Raw genomic sequence first — 25279 nt, 5'->3', positions numbered from 1 at the left:
GATTTTTTAGGAATATTATTTAGGTGAATTGTCTCTGTTTAAGCAATCCTTACGAAAAAGTAAAACATGGCATTTTTGACATTATAAATGAATACAGAGAACGATGAACGCCTTTTAGCTTTATCAGAACAAATTCTATAAATATTAATTAATTAATAAGATGATATAATTGATATATCCTTAAATTCAGATAAACTAAATTATATGAATATTATATTAAAGAGACTGTTCGATTCCCCTTCAAGTTCGAGTCCTCCAGCATGGCCAGCCAGGTGGAGCAGGGCTGCCAACCCTCGCTGGTGACGTGTGACGTGTGTGAGAGAAGCTGGCGGACCTCGTGTGTGGTTGGTACGCCTGTGTAAACATTGCGCTGGTGGGTATGAAATGCAGGGAGTAAACAGAAGGAAAACCTGTAATTTCTATTCTGTTCCATATTCTTTTATGATAGTTTAATTATAATACTGAATTGCATCTATATTATCTTATAATATTATATTGATAATTTCAAGCTAAGAAAGAACGAGTAAAAGGGTAAAGTTAGTTTATATTTGTGTTTCCTTATTGTTTTACTCATAATTGCTTTTCATAGTTTCCAATGGAGGAAATCGACCCGACTTTACGGTTATGGGATCTTACAAGCATTTAATTCATGAAACCTTTAGTGTCATCACCGAATTCATTCAGGAGGTTAAGAAAACGCTGGTCTAGTTATTACTGAATAGGTCCATGTGTTGTAATATATTGTTGTTTTTCTCATTGTAAGAAGTTGTGAATGTTGGTTAGACGACTCCGCTTCCCCCGCCGCTGTAATCAACTAGTGTATTTATTCGCATTTTGTTTAGGTTTTCGTTTCGAGGAAGATTTCTTGCGCATGTCGAAGAGGCTGGTGATTATCCATGACCTGGAGATGCAAAATATAACGGCGAATTGGCCTGGAAGATTGTTTCTAGCTCTCTGTACGTGATAAAAGTTATTAATGTGTTTATTGTAAAACTACGTTTTATTAATCAAATATTTAGCAAACACCCCTAATGGCTTTCAGGACGGGATATTTAATTGTAATGATTTGGTCTGTGCTCAGGGCAAAATCTCTTGAATGTTAATAATGGAATATGTAATGGGAAGATTACAATATTGACATAAATATTTACTCTTTGATTCTCACCACCAAGGAGCTGTCAAAAGGCATCTTTCCCAGCAGTTACAGGAAACGCGACACCTTTTGCGCGACAGGAATTGAGCAGACTTTTAACGTTAATCGAATTGCCAGATGTATTCCTCCTACATCGGATATTTGATGCATATTCGAACTTGTATTGGATATCGATAACACCACACTACCCACCATAAGATATCAAAAGCCATCTTGGATATCATATTCCAACATACTGTGTGCCTGTGGGAAAAATAACCAGTACAGTAAAATAGCAAGCCGTCAACCACGATCATTCCCATTACGTCACAGAAATGGGCGGAGCTTAGAGGCCTGTCTAGCCTCCGATCACGAGACAGCTTTTGGTGTCGCGTCGCATCGCGAGACACACTAATTGCCAGCGGAAAAGATGCCTAAAGTTTGGTTCTCATTGAATATTGACATTGGTTTAGGGTCATAATAGAAAAGAAAAGAATCTGAGGCATAAATAAATGAAAATGTTATATTTCTCTGAAATGAGAAATATATGATTTTGCCATCATCTCTATGAGAAAAGCAAATGAAATTCAAATAAAAGTATTACACAAAGGAACCCTGATGATTATATTTCTGAATTAAGTAAGGCAATTCTTATCTTCAATAGTCAAGTTATAACCATGAACATGAGCCAGAATAAAAAATTGAAATGAGATGTATGCATCTGAAAAATATATGTTAGGCATTTTTCTTTATTCTTCATGTCCACAAAATTACAAGAAAATTATATCCACACATGGTAATCTTGTTCAGTTAATTGCTATTTTCATATTATAGCTATATTGGTATAGTGTATATATAGTCTTTTTTTTTCAAAGTAGAGATTTCTGTTTTTCACCCTTTTATTCAATTTTCATAAAAACAGTTTCAATAGTTTGAGTTCTTGTCACAATCGTGGGGAAAACAAAAAATAGTTGAAAAATAGAGCCCTTTCTGTTTTTTTTTATTTTATTTATTTATTTTATTTTTATTTTTTTTATTTTTTTTTTTTTTAAGATTATTATATCATTATTGCAGTGACATACTTTAAGTAGGAGTAGTAGTAGTATTATTATCATTACCTCTGTCAGTATTCTCATTATCACTGTTATCCTTGTTTAAAGTGGAAGGTTGGGCCACATACAGACACTAGCCTGTGAACTATAGTTAATAAGACGTTATATGTATGACGTCATGTAAGTCAAGAAAGGAAGATATAGAATAAATGTTTGTGTTTATGATTCCTTTATTCATTTGTTTACCTATTTATTTATTATTTTTTCCTTTCTCTTCCCCGTATTTTTTCCTAAAAATACAAATCATTATTACTAGTAATACTGACGATTTATTTAAACAACATGAATATTATATTTACAAAATTTTGCATTATCCAAATTATCTGTAGATTTTCTTTGCTGTATGCCATTTTTTTCTTTTATCTTATAATAAGAGAATTGTAAATCATTTTTTCCTGTAACATGAGAATTGGATGCTAATTAATTGATTTTTCTCCTTGTGAAATTAGAAAGGTATGATAAAGGAACACAACCTTTATAACTCTTCTTATAGTCGACTCTTATGTCATTCAAATCTGTTTTGTTATGATGTACTACGAACTTCCAAATGTACAGTGTGTACATAGTATAAGATATGTTGAAAAAAACAGTGATTTAGATATTCAAGGAAGTAATACATCATTTAATATCCACTGAAATTTTGTATTGAAAAGAAATCTAAATATTCTAGGAACTCGATATAGTTTAATGTAAATAAAATCATTTGCTTAAGAAATACACGGAATTAAAGCAATAAGGATTTGCACAGAATTTGATATTGGCTGAATGATTCATCTATGAAAGACATTTGAGTATTCAAGAAACTGGACAGTTTTATACTAACAAAGTAAATTTACCTCTTTCAGGTTGAAGGGAGAGACCTCGTCGAATGCAACAGCATAACATATCACATCAAAGATAATAATCAGCTTTGTAACGTCAATACATACAGTTTCATTGTTGAACATTTGATCTCAAAGTTAAAGGTTAGTTTAGAAATTCAATTTTCAGTAAAATACCCAGTTCTTATAAATAAAAGTGTGTGTATGTGTGAGTGAGCGGGTTTGACGTTATGTATGCATGCATGTGTGAGTGTATGTTATTTTGTTTCTTTCTTTAGTAGCTCTTTTTCTTCTTCCTCCTCCTCCTCCCCCTCTTCCTCATCCTCATCATTCTTTCGTTCTTAGTAATGCTCATGATTTTCCTTCCTAATTGCATCTGTCTAAATACTTAAGAATATCAATAGATATTTAGGTAGCTACACTAATTTTAGTATGTGAACTTCAGAATATAATTAATAGATATGTAAGTTTTATAAGCACATATGTAAAATGACATAATGAGAGAGCGAATGATAATAGAGTAACTGCTACCTGTTTTTTTCCCCCTCGTTCAAACAGGAAATTGTCGACAACCTAAAAAATGAAGTGCAACATGGATCTCCATCTGCCCAACAAACACTGCCTGGGTTTGAAGTCACAACAGGTATGATACATTGCATTTGGAGATACAGTAATAGTATAAATCTGATATATAACAAGGGTAAGATTATGCAGTTGATATGATAATGATTCCATTATTGTATGTATGTTAAAGTATTTTCCTTTATATGAAAGATGGCCTTACAGTTTCTTCATATGGATATACATACATTGTCATATATTTACAAATTTATCATGTATCTCATTGTTGAGTTCAACACCTAAATGGCTCTACCTTCTTAACATAAAATCAATTTCTATTGGCTATTTATCTTTTAGCAGTGAGGCTCAGGCCATCCTAAAGTCATCAAGAAATGGAATTACCTTGTTAAATCTGAATAAAAAAGGGAGCAGAATATTTACAAGAATAAATATGAAATCTTCCACCCAATAGCAATGGCATGATTGCAGATTTGCAATAATAAGCCATTATTAATTTGCTGAAATATATAACGGCCTCTTTTCTTAATAGGAATGAAAAAATAATCCTTACCTGCCTATTCATGGACAGTGATGATAAGTCAGGTACTCAGTCCTCAACCATATCACTAAAAATAGGCCTGAAATTTTTACCACTCTTCCACAGACAACGACAGCTCAGAAGAATCAGTGGAGAACCCAGGCAGTGGCGAGGAGAGCTTGGTTTGCCGGAAAGGTCCCTCCAGCCCAACTTTCGACATCCCTCCAGAGAGCAAGCCCACAGTCGGGAAGAGCAGCCTCCCAACCATGGCCCCTTTGCCTGAGGTTATGGCCATGGCAGCACCCAGTGGCATGACATCTACTGTACCTCCTACCAGCTTGATGCCTGGGATGATTGGGCCCGCGTCCACGTACGTCAACACCTTCACATCAACTACCATCACTGGTGGAGGGATGCCTGATGTGGCAGCGATGCAGGCGGTCTCTTTGGACATGGACCCCTCACTCTGCCAAAGAGAGTATGGGGCCCCAGCACATCTGGCCAAGTGCAGAAAGGTGATTTCTTTGGGACTGAGTTTATTTCCTCTTTTGCTCTTTCACTCATCTTTCTTTTTATTTTTTTTTCGCTCCATTATTCTCTCTTTTGCTTATACTCTTTCATTTTGTGTGTATAGATTTGTTAACACTTTTATTTTATTATTTAGTAATATCTGTTAGATATTTATATTCCTTGCTTAAAAATCTTAATGGAACTGAATGAACTTACATTAATCTCATATGCAGTTTAAAATTTTCTATGGGTTGTATGAATAAGTTGGTTAAATATACATTTAAGATTTATTCTCTTATCAATGAAGTAAACCTATTACAGAAAATTGCACCCTAGTCTAAATACCATTTTATTACAAGAGTCAATCAGAGTTCAAAACACTTCAGTCTATTGATTATCAAGGTTATTCGTTTTACATAGATAGTTACAGAATACAGTAACATGGGATAAGCAGCAACAGTATGAAGCACATGAGTAGAATGGTTATAAATTCAAATATTCACAGCATTAGAAATTGAGGTACATTGTTTGGTTTTCTATTTACAGTGTGGTGCTGAATTCACAATAGATAGTGACTCCTTAGCCAATCTTCCAAATGGTACCGTGCCAAATTCCTGTACTCAGTGTTGCAGGTAAGTCTCTTGTGTATCTTAATTGTAATTTGATGTGTAATTCTCATCATAAGATTAAATGGTACTGCATAATAGTAGCTTTACCCATCTCTCTCTCTCTTCTCTCCTGTCCTGTCCTGTCCTGTCCTCTCCTCTTTCCTCTCCTTTCCTCTTTCCTCTCCTTTCCTTTTCTGTCCTCTCTCCTTTTCTGTCCTCTCTCCTTTTCTGTCCTCTCTCCTTTTCTGTCCTCTCTCCTTTTCTGTCCTCTCTCCTTTTCTCTCCTCTCCTCTCCTTTTCTCTCCTCTCCTCTCCTTTTCTCTCCTCTCCTCTCCTCTTCTCTCCTCTCCTCTCCTCTCCTCTCCTCTCCTCTCCTCTCCTCTCCTCTCCTCTCCTCTCTCTCTCTCTCTCTCTCTCTCTCTCTCTCTCTCTCTCTCTCTCTCTCTCTCTCTCTCTCTCTCTCTCTCTCTCTCTCTCTCTCTCTCTCTGTCTCTGTCTCTGTCTCTGTCTCTCCTCTCTCTCTCCTCTCTCTCTCTGTCTCTCTGTCTCTCTCTCCCTCTGCCCCTCTCTCTCTCTCTCTCTCTCTCTCTCTCTCTCTCTCTGTCTCTCTCTCTGCCTCTCTCTCTGTCTCTCTCTCTGTCTCTCTCTCTCTCTCTCTCTCTCTCTCTCTCTCTCTCTCTCTCTCTCCATTCCCCCCCCTCCCTCCCTCCCTCCCTCCCTCCCTCCCTCCCTCCCTCCCTCCCTCCCTCCCTCCCTTCACCTTTCCCTACCTTTCTGTTTCCCCACCCTCCTCCCTTTTCCTTTCCTCCCTCCCTCCCTCCCAACTCTTCCTCTTTCTCTCCACTCCTTTCCTTGCCTTCTACCGTCTCTCTTTCTATTTATCCCTTTTTTTAATGAGTAAACATTAGAACTTTTTTTTTTTTTTTAATCTCATATAACATAGTTATTTATTTTTCATTCTTGGAAACAATCTTTTTCTAAAGTTTATATTGAATATTTCAGCATTGCAGATTCTGTCTCAAGAAGAAGAAGGAAAGCTGTAGATAATGAAGGGGTACCAGTTTCAAGTGCCACAACCACTGCCGAAAGTAAAGCAAGCGAGGCACTTCCCAAGAAACACAACTGCGACAAATGTGGCCGAGTATTTTCTAAATGGAAACATTTGTCTATACACTATACAAAGGTGATTTTTTTTTCTTCTCTTCTTGTTTTGAGTTTATGAAATGTTTCCAAGGAAAGATATTGAATTCAAAATTATGGAATTCAATATTAGGTATATAAATCTTTTAGTTTTGTTAAAAGGAGGCTTGATGAAAATAGATCTGAAAATTGACCCACGATTCCTGTGTACTGTGGTATTAGATTATCAAGAACTGTAATCTTGTTTGTTCTTTGTCTTATCTTTTTCATTTACATTTTCTTTATGCCTTATTTTTATATAGTATCATAAAATTTTATATCCCACCTAGTTCAGTTCAGAAATTTCTAAAATTCAGAACAGCCAAAAATCCAAATCTAGTCAACTTCCTATTTAAATTCTGTTACACCACTTTCATTCCATAAGCATGCTCCATATCATGACATCATGATGTACTGAGAATGGATTCAACAAAATCTTTCACCTAACAGGTACATCTCGATGAAGATGGTGTAGAAGCACCTGGAATAGACACAGGGAATCCTGAAGTACTTAGTAATAACACACTGCCTCTTTATTGCTGCAAGACGTGCAATCTAGCCTGCCTCTCCATCCAGCGGTTCAACACCCACAATTGCAGGCTGCCTACTGATGATGACAACACCATTTCTGCAGTGAGTGAAACATTAAGAAAGTGGGATTTTTAGGGACAACACAGTACTTGTTTTTGGTTTCACTTTAAAAGAATTCCTTGGCTTTTAAGAAAACAACTTACTTTCAGTGATGGCTTTTATCTACTTAAAAAAAAAAAAAAAATTATGGAAAAATAAAGAAAAGTAAAAATATACTTCTTACATTTCAGCTCTCAAATAGAATTCTGATCACAAATGTGCTGAAGCTCCATAAGCTGCGCAAATTTGTATGCGAGACATGTGGCGTGGAGTACCGCACCTTTAAAAGGATCACATATCATCTTCCACGTTGCTCCCCTGGGCCTTACCCTTGCAATGTGTGCTCAACGCTTTTCTCTACGCAGAAGGACCTCAACTACCATAAGAAGAAGATGCACAAGTAGGCAACTTATTCTTACTTTACTTTATTTTAGTTTTATTTTGGTTTACTTTATTTAAGAGAAATGAAGAGACTTCTCTGTTTTTGGTTCATCTTTATTCCATTTAAAATGTGTGGTGTTATGGTACCTGTCTTTTATTAGTCTTATATCACTTCGGCATCAGCCCCCATGATGATGATGATGATGATATCACTGTAAATAAATTTACTTCTTGAGAAGACAGATTTTCTTTGGGCATGGTGTAGAGTTTTGACATTTGGAAATTGTTTGAAAAATATATAGAAAATCATTGCCCTAGTTTCATGAAACAGAGTTCTTTAGGAGTACAAAGATGCAAATGTTTGTGGTGGCAAAGTTAATTGAAATTTCATGAATACCCAACTAATAGTTTGTTTATAAAAAAAATGTAAATGTAAAAAAATCTGTGAAAGATCTCTTTAACATATAGCTTTCTTTAGGGAAGGAGAAAAACTTGTCTTACCCTAACATATAAAAGAAAATTGTTTTTGATATAATCAAGATTAGGGAAGACCATATGGAGATGAGGAATGATATTAAACTAACTTATTCCTCTCCTTTCCAACCACAGAGATGAGAAATGTTTTGTGTGCGACGAGTGTGGCAAATCATTCCAAAGACGGACCTCTCTGCAGAAGCACTCAATCAACTGGCATGAGTCGAGCAGTGCCGTGGGCCCTTTTAAGTGTGAATTGTGTCCCAAGAAGTTCATACGTAGAATTTATCTGACAAACCATAAGCTTAGGATGCATGGACTGGACAAGAAGTTTCTCTGTCAGGTAATGTGTCCTGTTTTTCTCTACTTATTTATCTTGCTAGTATTTATTATTCCCTTTTTATGTGTTTATTGTTTACTTTTTGTTGTTGTAGATGTTATTGTTGTTGTAAATGCATAATCAACTTTCTGTTTTATGGGAAGGGAACTTTCCTATTACTGCCTTGAGAGTTTTTGAATGAGAGTTAGCCTTTGTAACATGGACATTCATGTAATAATAATTTAATTACTCCCTACATAGAGTAAGGAATTGTGGTTCAAACTACGTAAATGACTAAATTTCACAAGAGGAATAGATTATATTATTGCATCTTTTTTAGGTCTGTGGCAACAAATTCATGACACAGAACTCCCTCATGGCACATATGGAAGTACACAGTGACCTGAAAAGATTTGAATGCACTTTCTGCAAGAAAAAATTCAAGCGGAAAGAGAAATTGAAATACCATGAGAGAATACATACAGGTGAGAGGTTATATGAATCATGTACTACTCTTTATGAGAGTGGTATGGTTAGCAATTAAATTTCTGTCCAATATTGGAATAATTTACAAACTCAGATCTTTCAGTTATATACATAAAACTAGATTATGTTGTTTGATCTGTGTTCCAGATATTGTAGAAACTTTGTAGATAGCTTTAGATAGTCTTAAATATACATTGATTTTGGATTACTTATATAGAAATGAGAGCTTCATCAGTCAATGTTACTTTAATTATGGCATTGAGCTAGTAATCCTTTCTTATTCTTTTTGTAAAGGAAAAAAACATATATATCTGGTAGCTACAAAAGAAAAGAAAATTGTATACTCCATTTCAGTAAGACTTCAGTAAACAAGATTATCCTGTATTGTAACTCTAATAAATGTAAAGTGAGGGGAAGAATGAGATGCTTTGTTATTAAGAATACCTGGTATATGTGATTTGATAGCATGTGAAGAGCAGTGAAGGAGAATGGAGCAGTGAGACCTTGAAACGAGATTGTCCGCAAACCACTCAATCAAACACTCTTGCAGGAGAGCGCCCATTCCAATGCCAGATGTGCAATCGGGGATTTGTGAGTAAAACCAAGTTGGATGAACACATGAGCCGCCATCGTGGTGACAGACGGTACCGCTGTTCATACTGCACCAAATCTTATGCTGGGGCTTGGGACTTGAAACAACATGTCAGGTGAGTGAAATGAAATTGTTTCATGTTCAGACTTTACTGTCCGTATTTTACTAATTGAAAAGAATACACAATGATGGCAAATGTAACATAGGTCCATTGCATAAGGTTTATTATTTGTTAAGTAGCATTTATCTGTAAGATAACATCTTATAAGATCTAGTATTGTAATGAACATAAAATGAACTTTAGATTAAAGACAGATAGTCTTTATTTCGTAAATTCATTTTGAATGCTTCATTTTTTAAGCTTGCATTGTATGTCATATTTTCCGACTTTATTTTTACATCATTCCTTGGTATAATTTCAATATCAATTTTATGCAGCAGATTTCAGATGAACCAGATACTTCATATACTTGATTTCAGTGTCTCTAGAAATTTCCACCTGCAAACCACCAGGAAAATTCATGTTGCCAAGACCACTGGTGGGTCATTAAGAGGGTTACCTAAATAGAATCTCCAATTCATGCATAAACCACTTTGTGTTTTGTCATTACAGGAAGGTTCATGACAAACAGTGTGACAAAGTAGCAGTCACAATGGTAGCACCTAATCAAAACTCCAGTGGTAATGCAGCTGTTACTCAGGTAAAAAAAAATAATAATAATTTGTACTGACTTCCTATTATAATGTTTACGGGAATGTCCTGCGGAGGTTTGCAAGCCAGCATTTCAAATTGGTTTTGTTACATATCTTGTTTCTAAGAGAGAAGGTAGAGTTTCGTGGCATCAAATATTTTGCTTATATCTTTTGTAATGAGCAAGGTGTACAGGCATAGAAGCCATCTTGCATCATTGGGATAGGTTTAAAAGTAGTGCTGTTGAGTGGTGTGGTCTATAGCCAAGCCAAGCTACTGGCCTGTTCAATGAGACTGTCTCAGAGTAGTGTAGATCAGTCTGTAATGGTTAGCTTCTATCCATTGGGCTTTATTGGGAGAAGGGGATTGTTTTTTTTTACTTGTTTTTACTAACTTTTAAAACAATGGGTACTTTGCAATGTTGGTATGATATTTTGGCAGGTGATGTCATGATACTTTAAGTATCTGAGATGTTGTAACATGTGGCATGTGAGTTTTTATTAGTTGCTTTTGATGTCTGGATATTATTTGTTTATGTAGAAAACTCGATATTGTTCTGTTGTTACAAATTGTGTTTTTTTGTTAGAGTGCAGCTTTATTTTCTGTGCAGCGTGGTAACTGGCTGATGTTTGTGTAGTGTTTAATGCTTGTTTATTTTTTTCCTGTTTGCTAGGAAGTGTTCAGGAGTGATAGTAAGGGCTTGGTGTGGTGTTGAATGCCACTGTTATGCTTTATGTTGTTATATCCATGAAGTGATTTGAGTAATTCATTGAAGTTGTGGATATTTCATGCATTTACTTTTTTGTAGAGGGAAATCACTTATGGAAGAAACTCAAACTTGTTACTCTATCGATATGATTATATATTAGATCATTGCCCACATTTTCTGTCTTTCAAGTTATTTCCTAATATGGAATTCACCATCTCACTTTATGGGCATTTTTGCTTCTGTTATGCATATTGCTTCATGGCCTGAAGTTCTACTGTTTACATGCACTTATTCCAACAGATGAAAGCCAATGCACTCTAACTGAAATTTATCATTATTACCCAAGGTCCAAGTCCTGGATCCCCTTGCCATTGCAACAGCTGCGTCTGGCCTGAAAGAGGAAGAGGGTGTGACCTGCGGAAACAGCTTGGCATTGTCACACACACAGCCTACATCCAGCTCATCCACTGCCATGGAAGAGGTTAGATCATTGGTGTATTGTTTGATTCTCGTCTATTGTCTGTAAGTTGATGAATAAGGAGCCATTATACGTTGGTTGCTCTCTGTCCTATCAGAATATAGCTTTTTGAAATTCAGTTGCCATCATGTTAATGTGGCAGTGAATGAATTTTTCAAAAGTATGATAACTATGTTTGTGAACCATGTTTCTCTGCATGTAAATTAAACTTGGCATCATATATTCATGGTTAAATATTCCAGGTTGGAAATGGCATGATTGGAGGCCCACAGTACATCACTGTTGGCAGCCAGCAAGCAGTTACAATACCTGTGGTTGGGGGCATGCAGGGACACATGCCGCCGATTGGTCATGTGGTGCAGGTAAGGTTTATTTTTTTCATGAATGTTACAAAATGTATAAAATTACACTTACATCCCTTTGATGATATCACATTATATGTTAATGCTTATATGTCTTTACAGTTTCCTTTTGTTGTTTTATAGGTTTGTTAAGGTTTCTTTTTTCTTTTTTTACTGTACATGGCATGGTATAAAATATAAAGTTATGCAGCAGTTAGGATGCAAATGGTTAAAGTGCCTTATTACTTAGAATTAGAATTTCAGTTAGAATGAACTATAAGAAATATGTGAAAGACTGTTCTGTTTATTACACTAACCATTCGTCAAACTTTGTTCCATGTAGGTCTCTGGTTCAACCGTACCTCTCACAAGTGTTGGCACAGCCCTTGCTGCAGGTGGAACGTCAGTACAGGCTGTGCAGACTGTACAGGCTGTACAAGCAGTACAAGCTATCCCTGGTGTGACCACAGCTGAATATTCTGTCCAAACCTTGCCTCCACAGGCAGTCCATGCGGCACAGGGTTACATATTTGCACAAGGTTTTGATATGGTCAGCAGTGGCATACAATACTGATGAACCAATGAACCTTATGTAAAGAGGTTGAGATTTGTAATTGCAGAATGGAAAGGTCAGTATGAATGTTGTGCAGGTGGAGCTATGTAAGAGATTTTTTATTTCTCTTTTTTTCTGTGATCATGTGGTTACTATTTGATGTTTAAAGTAAAACAAGAATCCATATTAATGTAGATGAAGATGAACAATAAATTTTGTAAGATATCTGCATTTTTTTCATATCAGGTTGAGTGAATGTGTATAATAAAGAAGTGGGTATGAAAATGTGTGAATAGTTAATTTACAAAAATCAGGATATAACAAACACAAACAATACCAGAATGATGACATGAGTGGAATTTGGTAGTTTAAGTCGTAATCAGAGAGTTCTTTAAAGAATAAAGGAGTATTTCTAGGGACCTCACATGCTTAATATAAAGTAAAGGAAAATATACAGGACAGGAAACAAGCACCTTCACATAAAAACAAATATGAAAGCATGACACTGTGTGTGCAAAGACGAAATGAAAAACAACTGCAATAACATTAATTGTTCCTTTCTAACTGTTAGATATATTTTTACAATAAAACTACACAAATCCTTGTGATATATATACCTCATGTACTCCCAATATAACAAGATTAAATGCATATACTTTATCTACTTCCATATATACCTGCCACATCCTGAACAAAATCAAATATTAACATTTATTGTGATTGTAATTGTAAATAAATGAATTAATAAAAATAGATCATGCAGAAGTAATTAACATGATATCTATCACAAGTTTAAAAATATGAATGGATTTCATACATAGAAAATTAATTGAAAATTATACATTTCAGTTTTTTTCTTTCATCTTCACATAACTGAGGATGAATTTGATCAGGGAAAAGGTATTAATTGGTAAGAGGTAACAATACCAAACCACTGATCTAAATCAACAAAATGAAGCATCAGTATTCTTCATTCTTACTTTTTATATATATTTAATTAAAGAAAATTCCCAAAATTACATATAAAACAAATTTATGATCCTGTTTTATCCTGTTGAAAGTTACACCTGTGAAGTGTCTATAGATACAGTTATCGCTGCACAGCTGTGAATGCCGCTACTGTCAAATCCACATTTTCCTGATATTCTATAGATAGTTATATCATGACAATCATCATCCTAATAATGATCATTATTATCAAAATGATAATGATTATTATTGCCCTCACCGTAATAATCATCCTTATTGTCATCATCAAATCAATGATCATTAGTATCATTATCATAATCATAATTATCACCATCATAATCATTTTTTTTCTTCTATTATTATTTTTATTGTTATTATTGCTATTACTATTATTATTGTGTTTATCATTGTTATTATTATTATTATAATTATTATTATTATTATTATTATTATTATTATTATTATTATTATTATTATTATTATTATTATTATTATTATTATTATTATTATTATTATTATTGCTGTTATTTTATATTATCATTATTAATATCACCATTATAATTATTTTAATTATAGTTATTACTATTATTATCATTACTATATATATATATATATATATATATATATATATATATATATATATATATATATATATATATATATATATATATATATATATATATATATATATATATATATATATATATGTATATATATATATATATATATATACACAAATGTGTATATGTATATATATGTATATATATATATATACATATGTACACACACACATAAACATAGACACACACACACTCACACACAAACACACACACACACACACACACACACACACACACACACACACACACACACACACACACACACACACACACACACACACACACACACACACACACACACACACACACACACACACACACACACACACACACACACACACACACACACACACACACACACACACACATATATATATATATATATATATATATATATATATATATATATATATATATATATGATGCAAATGTGCGATATGGAGACTTAAATAGTAAAGATATAGGGAATAAATGAAGACAAAGGGTTAAGTCAAAACGGTTTAGAATTGTATTACGAAAAGGGGGTCGACTTCATATTCATTAAAATGCAAGATGGGATCCAATTCTTCCGACGCAGCCATAAAAGAAGAAAAGAACAATGCTACAAGATGCAGTGACGTCATATCATAAAACAATTTCGTCAGTCTGTGCGGAGATGACGTCATCAACGGAGAAGCTGCTAAGGCCGAAATTCTACCGGATAATGGAGTGATTATGGTCCTTAATTCTGATTCTGGAAAGAGAGAAGATGGAATTACAACCTATTTTTGCGCTTTGCCTTAAAGATGTATCATTTATGTGTATATATGTCATAATTTTCAGGAAACGATTACATAGCTCTTCATATATATACCCAATTGACGTCAGTAATTCCACTTTACATATTATTTCCATTACGGGATACATCACATGTAGCTAAATATAAAACCTGTAACCTGGATGTTGCTGGCCGTATAGATTACTTTCCAGCAAAAAAAAAAAAAAAATGGTATAATCTTATTTCAACGAACTGCTCATTTGACTTACTGGTGATTATGGTGATTATCATACGTTATAAAGGAAAAAAGGGTAAAGGATCAGATGAATAAGGAAGAGGAGCACGAAGAGAATGAGAGGAAGAGATGGCTGAAGATGAGAAAGAGAAGGGAAATAGGAAGGTGGAAGAGGAGGAAAGGAATATGGGAAATAGGAAGGTGGAAGAGGAGGAAAGGAATGTGGGAAATAGGAAGGTGGAAGAGGAGGAAAGGAATATGGGAAATAGCAAGGTGGAAGAGGAGGAAATGAATATGTTGAAAAAAAGGAAAGAGGAGGAAGGTCTACGCGGAATAAGTTAAATTGTGTGAACAGGGTATAACAAAAGTGAAATAGAAAAAAAGAAAGAAGGAAAAGAAGATGAGGGAGGAGAAGAAATCGGCGAGGGCTTGGGCAATAAAACTATATTACAAAAGTCATGAATATACAACTGTTCCCCAAAAATGACGATGGACGCATTTGTTATTTCTGGTCTCCTCCTCTGCTCTTTGTTGTCCGTGTTGGTTTCTTCCGTGTTTTGTTACATTTTTTTCCCACAAAGCCCCCCTCCCCTTCCCCCACCTGGTCGATTGTAGAAAGATATAGACATAAACAAATGATTATTTATCGGTTTGACCTCATCCGTTCTCGCAATGCCGCTTGACCTGATCTGGCACCGGAATAACAAATCAATGACCTTTTTTCCTAACCTCTACCGCGTGCCCCCTTCCCCAACTCCCCCCCCCTCTCAAGAAACACTTTAAAAACCATTGATTAAGGCGTCCGTTCGTCACATCTCTCCCACGATGCAGGTACGTCACAACAACGCCATCCTACGTCGTCAAATCGTGCTCGTGGATGACGTCATCGACAGGGACGATGCTACTACGGTCGAAATCCAATTCGAGGATGAGATGATTATGATCCTTATGGATGGGAGTTTCGACGATTTGGGTCTCGAGGAGGTTGAGATGGTGACTCACTTCTGAATGCGAATCTATTGATTTTATTTATGATAAATACAGGATAACGAACACATTTTTTGTTTTCATTTGTTTCTAAATTCCTCATAATTATTTTACAATGGCTCTAGAGGGGATGGGGATGAGGTGACTCGCTTTTGATCGTGAATTTATTATCAATATGCGGTCCCTGGGTATAAGCAGATGACTGTGTAATGTAACTACATAATGAACTGTATGAATGCCTTGCGTAATAAATTGTGGTAAGCTGCACATTGTGTATTCTAATATGATATATAACATCTAGTCTGTTTGACATTAATTCATAAATTTGAGTTTAAATAGCTCTGGACCAAAATCTATGTAGCTTATATAGCATCTATTTATTTTCATTTTTTAAAGATAGACGCGCGATTTTGGATTTTTTAGTATGCATGTGTATGTCTGTCTCATGTGTTTTTGTACAAACACATGTTTCAAAAGATTGATTTCCATCAACCTCGCTGTTTGACCTGATTGGACACATGTCACATTAGATCAAACGGTTATAACTAATAAAAGACGAAATTGTGTATATTGCATTAGATTCGTGCAAACTTTAAGCAAACATATAAAAATCCCACTTTAAAAAGTTTCATCCAGTATCAAACGATGACCAAATACAATCTTTTTATTCCCGTCTATGGAATTATATAATAGTGTAGTATATCATTCCAATATGAAAAAATATCTTGTATTTGACAATATTTCCAAGAAAACGACACACCACGAATCATTTCGCGCGTATCAATGTCCTAAAAGAAAGTAATAAACTTCACATCAGCTACAGTACTTAAACACTTCAAATTTACTCACCATAACCGACCTCAAAGGCGCAAATACAGCAGTTCACGAAGAGGGAGTTATATTCTCGGTGCCAATATATCCGTAAAGGGTTGTTCTGTGATCTCAAATAGTGCTAAACCAACGTGAGGATTTTTTTGTTCTATTTTCACTCTTATCCTGTACTGAAATAAGAATCTAATGTCTCCGCGTGTATCTCGATTTTACGGAAATATATAATAGGTTTCCATTGGAATTCGTTGCCGAATCGGTGTAGTACTTGTACAGGTTATGATGATCAATCGTTCGGTTATAAAATTCATCTCTTCTATTCTGGAACACATATCAAAATAAAAACAAAAAACAGTGTCAATAGGAGCTTCAAAATCTTCAAATCAGGAGTTCTTTCCCGCCATTATACAAAAATACATGGCAGTTTCATTTCACTCGAACGTTACATCACTGTTTGTATCTCTTTAAAAGTCCAAATGGTCCTTTTGTTAACATATAGTTATACCCATGGCTTGTAGAAAACTTCAAGTTGTGGAGGGTCTCTGGTAGGGGGATAGGCCAGGCGTTTTCATTTCTCCCAGGCATTGGAAGGGCTAAAGGTGCCGTCACACTAGCACTTTTTCCGTCATTTTTTTTTTGGCAATTTTCTGAAATTTTGTCAATTTTTGAGCGAATTGTCGATTCTCCAGTCAGACGATAATGATCGTTTCCGTCTGAAAACCTTTCCGTCAACTTTTTCAGCCAAGCATAGTCAAATCAAGAGCTATATTCGAGAATGTTTGTATTTATGTTAAATAAAATTGTCAGTGACGGAAAAAGTGCTAGTGTGACACGGCCTTTAGGAATTCACGGCATCCCAGTGTCAGCTCAGGTCAGCCGGACTCTAAAAGAACATGCAAGGTTAACCAGAAGACTGCGAAATGAACCTGGGTTTGCGGCCTAAAATATGAAAAAAAAGTTTATCTAGATATTCTATTTTCCCATACTGGTTAAAGTTACTTTGTAAATCGCTCTGTAATGACATATGAACGATAAACTTTTCCAAAGCGCATGTTTTCTAAAAGAAATATTGCAAGATCGTCATAAATGTGCTGACATGAATAAACATTGGTTGCTGTACAGGTAGTGTTAGCTCACGTGGTGCAGTGCTGACATGTAAATATTTGGTAACCTTTCATTTTTTTAATGTATGAGTCATATCACTTTTGGTAATTCTGCTTTAGGAATTCAGCGAATCAATAATCGATATATTTGTATTATTATTATTGATATACATATGTGTATGTGTCTGGATATTCATGGGATGATTTAATAATTTGTTCGTGTATAAAATCATATTAAAGTACCTGAAAACACGATTAGGCTAATTCGAGCTGACCAATATCTGCAAGGAAGCGGTTTATACGTGTTTTATCATTCTGGAATCGGAGCATAAATCTAGTATCTATAAATCCTTTAGATATTCTTGCAGTAGATATATTCAAGTCTACATATAATACATACTGATATCTATTTAAAAATTCCATATGAATATATCCGCGATATTTGGAATGGAATGGAGTCACTTGTTAAACCTGATATTTTATGCCACGTATAAAGCAAACAAAGAAAGACACATATTTCATAATATTCCATTTATTTAGGTAAAATATATGCAACTTAGACACACGATTAATAAATCTATCATCGAGAAAATTAAAAGGAAGTCACCATTTCCTCTTCCTGTTGCAAGACCCAGTTCTGGAAACCATCTACCGTAAGGACCATAGTCGTCCCATCTTCCAGTTGGATTTCGACCATGTATTCCGCATCATCAATGACGTCATCCAGGAGCACAACTTGACGGCGGAGCTTTGCGTTGTTGTGACGTAACTGCATCTTGGACGTGTGATGCTGAGAAACGTCTTTGTTGGGTTTTATACGACGTTCAGGGGAGGGGGGGAGGGGAGGGGGCACACGGTTTCCCTCATTGCACAGTTCTAGGGAAGAAATGAGGAATGACAGAGAGCTATGTGATTTCCCGCAGGTCAGGTCAGGTCATTCGGATATTCCAAGAGGCAAATGAGGTTAAGCGGAAGACTGTGTGAGGTGAACATGAGTCTGCACCCTAAATTTTGACGAAAATGAACATCGCTGTATAAATTCCCCTTCTTCTGGTATCAATTTGCTCTGTAGTTTATGCTCTTTGACAATTCATATTCCGCGAAAAGGTCAAATCCACCAAAAGATGGAACAATTCTACTGCATCAAAATGTGGGAAGTATAAAACTCCACCTAACTGATGTTATGTACTTTTCGTTAGTTTTCATGGAATAATGAACAACTGACATTAATAACTCAATTAATTTTCAATGCAATGCCCTGCAATAATACTATCATCATCTGATATACCACTGAATACGTAAGCTTTGTTTCCAGAAAAGATCACACGCTTTCCTCTCTATTGCACAACTTGGCCAGCGGTTAATAGAATCACAGATGTACTGCACGTTTAACTGAAAATATATGATTACAGGTTTATGTGCTACTTCATCACTACGCTCATCAGCATGTGTAAATATTATAAAATAAACATAAATGAGGATTTATCGCCTTACGTGTAATGTATAAACAGGTGCAAGTTTGTAAGCAGTTCAAACCATGTGCGAATGCGGTGTCCCTTATGGCGAATTTGTGATATATAATTATAGAAAATACGCATAACCCATATACGATAAGCAGTGTTTCTCAAATTATATATTCCCTTAAATATACGGAAGTTTTTGTAAAGGAATCCAACATCTAGTCTAATCAACGGGAAAATTTAGGTTAGATCAGCCTGGGTCGATTTTTACACTTTCCTTGCGTTTCGGACAAACAGGACACTGATCGGAGAAGCAAGAAATGCATATTTACAAAATATTATATGACACGTGCTTAGGAGTCTTGAATTGTTGATAACCACTGCCATAAAGTAATTCCACGTGTAAACAATGTGATAAATCTTTATGATAGTTGAAGAGTCATAAAAATAGATTAAAAACACAGCAAAGATGGTTTAGTATGATAAAAGGGCGGGCTGCATTTGAAATTAACAATCGATGATTCTAACCTCAGGTAACGTTAAATATAGTATCGGCTAATTATTCCGAAAGTTCGTTGCTATAAAATAGACAAATATATAATTTAAAAATCGGCCATAGTTCCTAAATTGAAAATGAATTACACATGAGTCTTTCCTACTTGTCTTCAATTTTCTCTGTTCTTTATTTTCATTCGTTATGTCAAGACAGGCTTATAGTCTCTGTCTCGCTCTGATCGAAGCTGTTTGGGACATCATTTGCATTCATTAACAAAATCCATATTCTGTCCTCTTTGGTAGTGTTTTTTACCATCACTTTTACACCAACGACAGACAAAACTTGGTGAAACTGAATACATTCAATAAAAAAGTTACTAAACATACCAAAGCTTAAGGTAACTAATGAAAATAAAGAACAGGTAAAACTGTAAGTGTAATTGGTTTTCAATTCGGAAACTGTGGCTGTTTTTTTTTCTTTTTTGTTATTCATTTATTTACATATCTATCTTAAACAATGAAGTTTAGAAATTTCTAGACCAAGCGTCCCTCACTTTTGTGTGCTCTATCACTTCCGCCAGTTCGCCCATCCTAATTTCCCCTTAATTAATATGGATAAAGGAAAACGTAACCAAAAAATAAGACATCAACTTGTACAGTAACGTAAATCAGGATTCTATTTTATCATTATCATCATTTTGTATTTTAACTCTGTATAACTACTTCCTTAAAGAAATTATATTCCAGGCTAGATCCCATCCCTCCGATTGCATTCTATATAAGGAAGATTCAGTAAATGTTATTGGGTTTTAGAATAACTTCCCCCAATATAAAGAGAGGTTACTAATATATACACAGACTGTTGGCGATAAGTGTATTAAATGCACTGCATATAAACATTAGCATTCCACACAAGCAAAAATACTGTTAAAAATACGTCAATGTTTCGTCTGCCTCTTCCAATATCAGGTCCAGCAAACTCTCTACCGTAAGGGTGACAATCATTCCATCTTCCAGTTGGACTTCGACCGTACTGTCATCCCTCTCTCCTACGTCATCCATAAGGATGAACTGACGTCGTGGCTTTGCGTTGATGTGACGTAATCACATGTCAGAGAAGGTGTGATGCAAAGATTTCTCACCAACGGTTTTTGTATGGAGGGCCGGACGGGGTGGGGAGGGGGTGGGGGTGAGGGACGCTGAGAGGAATTTGGACAAGTAATTTCACAGTTTAGGCACAGTAATTTGTGGATAATTCATGGTCCATGTTAGAATTACAGAAATTGTGGAGTGTTCTAGAAACTTTATTTCTGTTTTTCTCTTTTGTGTAGTCTGGAACTTCAGTAAAAAAAGTATGGCTAAAAAGTTGTTTTTAAGTAGATAGGTATACAATAGACACTTCGATTATTTAAATTGGTTAATGTATCCCCAGGTATTTATTTCATATTATAAATAAGATTGATATGATTTCTTATGTGATATGATACTTATATCCTTTTCTGCCTCCTAATCATTATTATTTAACAATTATCCCTCCATGTGTTCCTCATTTTCATTATCTTCTCTTTATCATTATTGTTATTTTCATTATTGTAATTATCAGTGTAGTTAGCCATTGTTATTGTTCTTTGCTATGGTTACTCTCACAAGTATCACTATATTACCCTTCTTATTACCGTTATTAATACCACCATCGCCATCACTATAATCATTTTATCTCCTACAGACGCACATAATGTTTGTTGTTATTCGGACCTTGTGAGAGAAATGCATACCTGAAGCGCAGTACGAACATGTCTTGGGTAGGGACCTATTTTAATCAGTGGTGGAGGACGCGCACTAAGTCCCGTGGTAATGCTGAAGGTCAGTAAGACAGCACAGACTTGAGAAAACAACTGGAAAAGCTGATGATTTACATTCGCCATAAATGTTGACGTTTTGGGTGTGCGAATAAGGGAATTGTGTAGAGTCAGTCATCTTCCATTCTCCATTAAAAATGTGTTTACTTATTTGTGGATTTGATTCTTATATCTTTTAGAACTACATTTTTTTTCACATAAAGCAAATTGAGTTTCGATTTGAAGCCTTGGTCGACCATGAAAGATGCTGATTCATGTCTCGGAATTCAGGTGCAGGTGTTTCAAGTACTTCAACAGTCATTGCATACTCTTTGTTAGGGTTTGTTTCAGAGAACTGTGCCGTTACATCCTGTATTTAAGCATAACAAGTACTATATTTGAACTAATTTCATATAAGACAATATATTCAGCGTGTGTATTGCGCGTGGGTCGTCCTGCAAGTAGAGAAAGATGTATATTTTTGTACCGAAACATGGCTCGATAACAGTTTCGGGTCAGGCATGAATGGCGTAGTGGTGGTACGCTGACCTGCGTACTAAAGAGCAGATTGCCATTCATAGTTTATTGTCAGCGCACGTTTCTGTCCTTATGTGGTTTCTTGATAAAACTATTAATAGAGTACTATTATTTTTTGATCGTTGGTATTTTCATGTCCATTGCATCTTGTTAAAAATTACATTGATATATACACGCGAAAATAAGTAAGAAAATCAAACCACGTTCATGTAACATGATATAATTCATGAGAACGTGACCTGCATTTTAAGAGAAGCCATTGCTGCCAAAACAATACACGTCGGTAACACAAAACTGGTTCTCTATTACATGATATTTTCCCAAGCAAACAAGAGATGAGGTGGATAAAGGTGAAATTAACTCGAGAGAAAAGAAAGCATGTGATAAATCAGAATTGAAATTGAAATGATAGAAAGAAATCTATAGATTGATTTTGATTACATTTTTTACTCTATTTGTATTAGATTTAAGGATACGTTATCATAGTTATAAAAATATTTATTATAACTATGATTACTGAGTTCCTGTTTTGTATATAATAAAATTACAAATCCACCAAAAGCACAGCAAGTGTCTAGATGTATACATAGATATTTAGGATATGCTATATATTATACATATGTATAAAGCTGACAAGAGAGAGGTGAAGAAAACATTAGTGATAACAGTAATGATATCAACCCCACTCCCCTTATTAATGTTATATTCATATAACCTATAGACAGCATATACATGTGGTTATTGAGGAAGAAATATGAATGTCATTACTAATCATAAAAAAACAATAATGGTATCAACCGCAGTCTCCTTATATTTAGGACAAAATACATTGACAGAAGCACGAAATAAAGAAACAAGTGATAACAAATATTAATAACAATAATATCAACCCCAGACCCATAACTCGTACCTCCCGTTCTTCTCCTTCAAGACGTTCAGGTCAATTAAGATAAGCCGAATCCGGATGCAATCAGAAAGCGAGGTTTCGATTCCCAGAAGAATGCTGTCAATCAAGGTGATGGGAACTTGGGATGACCGCGTAATAGTGGTGGTCATGCACTCCGACAGGAAATGATTGCTGGGAAGAGCTGAGGTTGAATGATATTGCAATGATAATGCTGTGTCTTTGTTGTTTGACAGTAGGCGGTTTTATCTTCTCTGGTGATATTGTTTTGTTTGTTGTGTGTTTTATTATTTTGTTGATTGCGTATTAGTCACGATTTGGGAAATATTGAAAAAATGGTGTTCCCATTGGTTAAATGTACATATGCAGTCAGATGTGTACATATGCTCGTGTAGTGTTGGAGATTACACTAAATATGTACACACAAGCCCATCATTAAATGCAGTATGTACCATTCTCGATTCCTATACGAGGTAGAAGAGTATTAAGATATTTATTGACAACCGACGATTCATATATATCGATGGAAATACAATGATCTATAGTTGCTAGAATCATTTGTAAAGATCAATTGCCATTTTCCTGTTTATTGTATTCGATGATTTATTACATGTGTTTCATATTAGTTCATTCATTTTCCATGTCATGATACATTTTAAGGTTATTCAAGTATTAACTCTTAAGATACACAAGCACCACGTGGACTTAACCAGGCATGGTAGACCTACATGCATCCAGACATTATACGTTTAAATTATAAAGTTTGATGATAGAGATTCTTTAACAGTCCTCACTCATAGACTGCAATATTGGTTTACTTAGTTTGTATTATCGTTAGTTATCCTAGTCTATATAACTATTTTATTTGGCCTTTATCGTCTGTACAGGAAAGTATTTTAGGTCGAAATATGACGGTTACTTTTTTTCCTTCTCATGGTGGCAGTTTCATTTCCTAATTTATTTGAAAGATATTTATTTGAAGAAGTAAATATGTCATTTTTTTTTCTAAGAACGCTGTCTTCACTCCAGAATATTAGAAAGAAAACCACCGAGGCTGATGGACTGCGGTTGTTAAACTCTTACGTAATGCATAGATTAGATTTGCTGTTGTGTAGGTTAGTTCGTAACAGCTTTCAGAGGACCAAGCCGGAATAAAGGTGACATGACAAATTATCAGTGCAGGTAGTATAAGGTGATGTGACACTTTATGTAAGTAAGTCATTTAAGGTGATATGACATTATGAAAGTAGGTCATTTAAGGTGATGTGACAGATTATGATGGTAGGTCATTTAAGGTGATGTGACAGATTATGAAAGTAGGTCATTTAAGGTGATGTGACAAATTATGATGGTAGGTCATTGACGGTGATGTGACAGATTTTGAACCTTTATAATCTGTCATATCACTTTAAATGACATACCTTCATAATCAGTGCAGGTCGTATAAGGTGATGTGCACATTATCTAAGTAGGTCATTTAAGGTGATATGACAGATTATGAAAGTAGGTCATATAAGGTGATATGACAGATTATGAAAGTAGGTCATTTAAGGTGATGTGACATATGAAAGGTCATCTAAGGTGATGTGACAGATTGTGATGGTAGGTCATTGAAGGTGACATGACAGATTATAAACCTTTATAATATATCATATCACTTTAAATGACATACCTTCATAATCAGTGCAGGTCATATAAGATGATGTGCACATTATCTGTAGATCATTTAAGGTGAAATGACAGATTATGAAAGTAGGTCATTTTCGATTTATTCAAAGACATTCGATTAGGAAAATCTTCGTCTATTAATCCCAAAGATTATTTGAGAGAAATAGATCGCTGTAATATTAAAGCAGACAAATTTCTATTGTTATGGCACCTGTGTATGACAATATTTTGCGAATATAATAACGTTATTTATCTTTCCGTTTGCAGATAATGTTAGTGTACGAATATGCGCAATGTTGGGAAGGAAGTGACACAAAATGGAAATAAAAAATGTTTCAGATCACCAAAAATATTGAATGTGCTGTATAGGTAATTTGCAGAGAAAATGCCATATCGAATCTGGCGAAGACGAGGTGTATAAACTGAGGACATTACGTGGTGGTATCCTGTGTAGCAGAGGTTCCCAAACCGGGGTACGTGGACCCTTAGAGGTACTCTGAGGGATTTTCAGTGGAGGGGGGGGAGGGTACGCGACTTGTTCCGAATACATGATTGTTCTATTGTACAATTTAGATATTTTTTTTCTTTTTATATTTCTATTTCTGTGTCTTATTTCTAGTTTAGGGTCTTGAGCACCTGTACATTCCTGAATATATATATATGGTTAAACGTATAGGTAGACGTACGAATAAGAACTGCAAGTGGCATGTGGTTTATGCAAAGCTTCGAGGATACACGGTCGACCGACGTCATGGAACCCCCG

At 35.1% G+C, this 25279-nt stretch overlaps 1 protein-coding gene and 1 long non-coding RNA gene across 5 annotated transcripts; one reads left to right on the top strand and one right to left on the bottom strand.

Moving 5' to 3' along the window:
- Positions 1–330: 330 nt before the first annotated feature.
- LOC113824057 (zinc finger protein ZFP2) lies at positions 331–12342 on the top strand. Of its 4 annotated transcripts, none has more exons than XM_070141113.1 (15): positions 331–373; positions 3090–3209; positions 3624–3708; positions 4291–4679; positions 5221–5306; positions 6285–6465; positions 6912–7094; positions 7283–7491; positions 8082–8289; positions 8606–8750; positions 9302–9458; positions 9957–10044; positions 11090–11224; positions 11464–11583; positions 11906–12342. In XM_070141113.1, exons 4-15 carry the CDS (start codon positions 4431–4433, stop codon positions 12134–12136), a joined length of 1992 nt encoding a protein of 663 aa, XP_069997214.1. In that variant the 5' UTR covers positions 331–373; positions 3090–3209; positions 3624–3708; positions 4291–4430; the 3' UTR covers positions 12137–12342. The 4 variants fall into 4 exon arrangements, with proteins under 4 accessions (XP_069997214.1, XP_069997213.1, XP_027232599.2 ...); XM_070141112.1 differs by lacking the exon at positions 331–373 and adding an exon at positions 388–412; XM_027376798.2 differs by lacking the exon at positions 331–373 and adding an exon at positions 563–687.
- Positions 12343–14189: 1847 nt separating this feature from the next.
- LOC113824059 (uncharacterized) lies at positions 14190–23016 on the bottom strand. The gene is made up of 2 exons (XR_003477472.2): positions 22855–23016; positions 14190–14437 (listed from the first exon to the last, which is right to left on the bottom strand). It is a non-coding gene; the product is annotated as an uncharacterized lncRNA (long non-coding RNA).
- Positions 23017–25279: the final 2263 nt, after the last annotated feature.

Source organism: Penaeus vannamei, chromosome 27, assembly GCF_042767895.1.
Source record: "Penaeus vannamei isolate JL-2024 chromosome 27, ASM4276789v1, whole genome shotgun sequence".
NCBI classification, from domain to species: Eukaryota; Metazoa; Arthropoda; class Malacostraca; order Decapoda; family Penaeidae; genus Penaeus; species Penaeus vannamei.
Note: the sequence above shows the minus strand (reverse complement) of the source record. Positions and strands in the feature narration are given on the sequence as shown.

Coding starts and splice junctions, on each gene's coding strand:
- LOC113824057 (XM_027376798.2), top strand. CDS start 625: ATGGGATCTTACAAGCATTTAATTCATGAAACCTTTAGTGTCATCACC. Junction 7,492..8,081: donor CATAAGAAGAAGATGCACAA/GTAGGCAACTTA, acceptor TTCCAACCACAG/AGATGAGAAATGTTTTGTGT. Junction 9,459..9,956: donor GACTTGAAACAACATGTCAG/GTGAGTGAAATG, acceptor TTGTCATTACAG/GAAGGTTCATGACAAACAGT.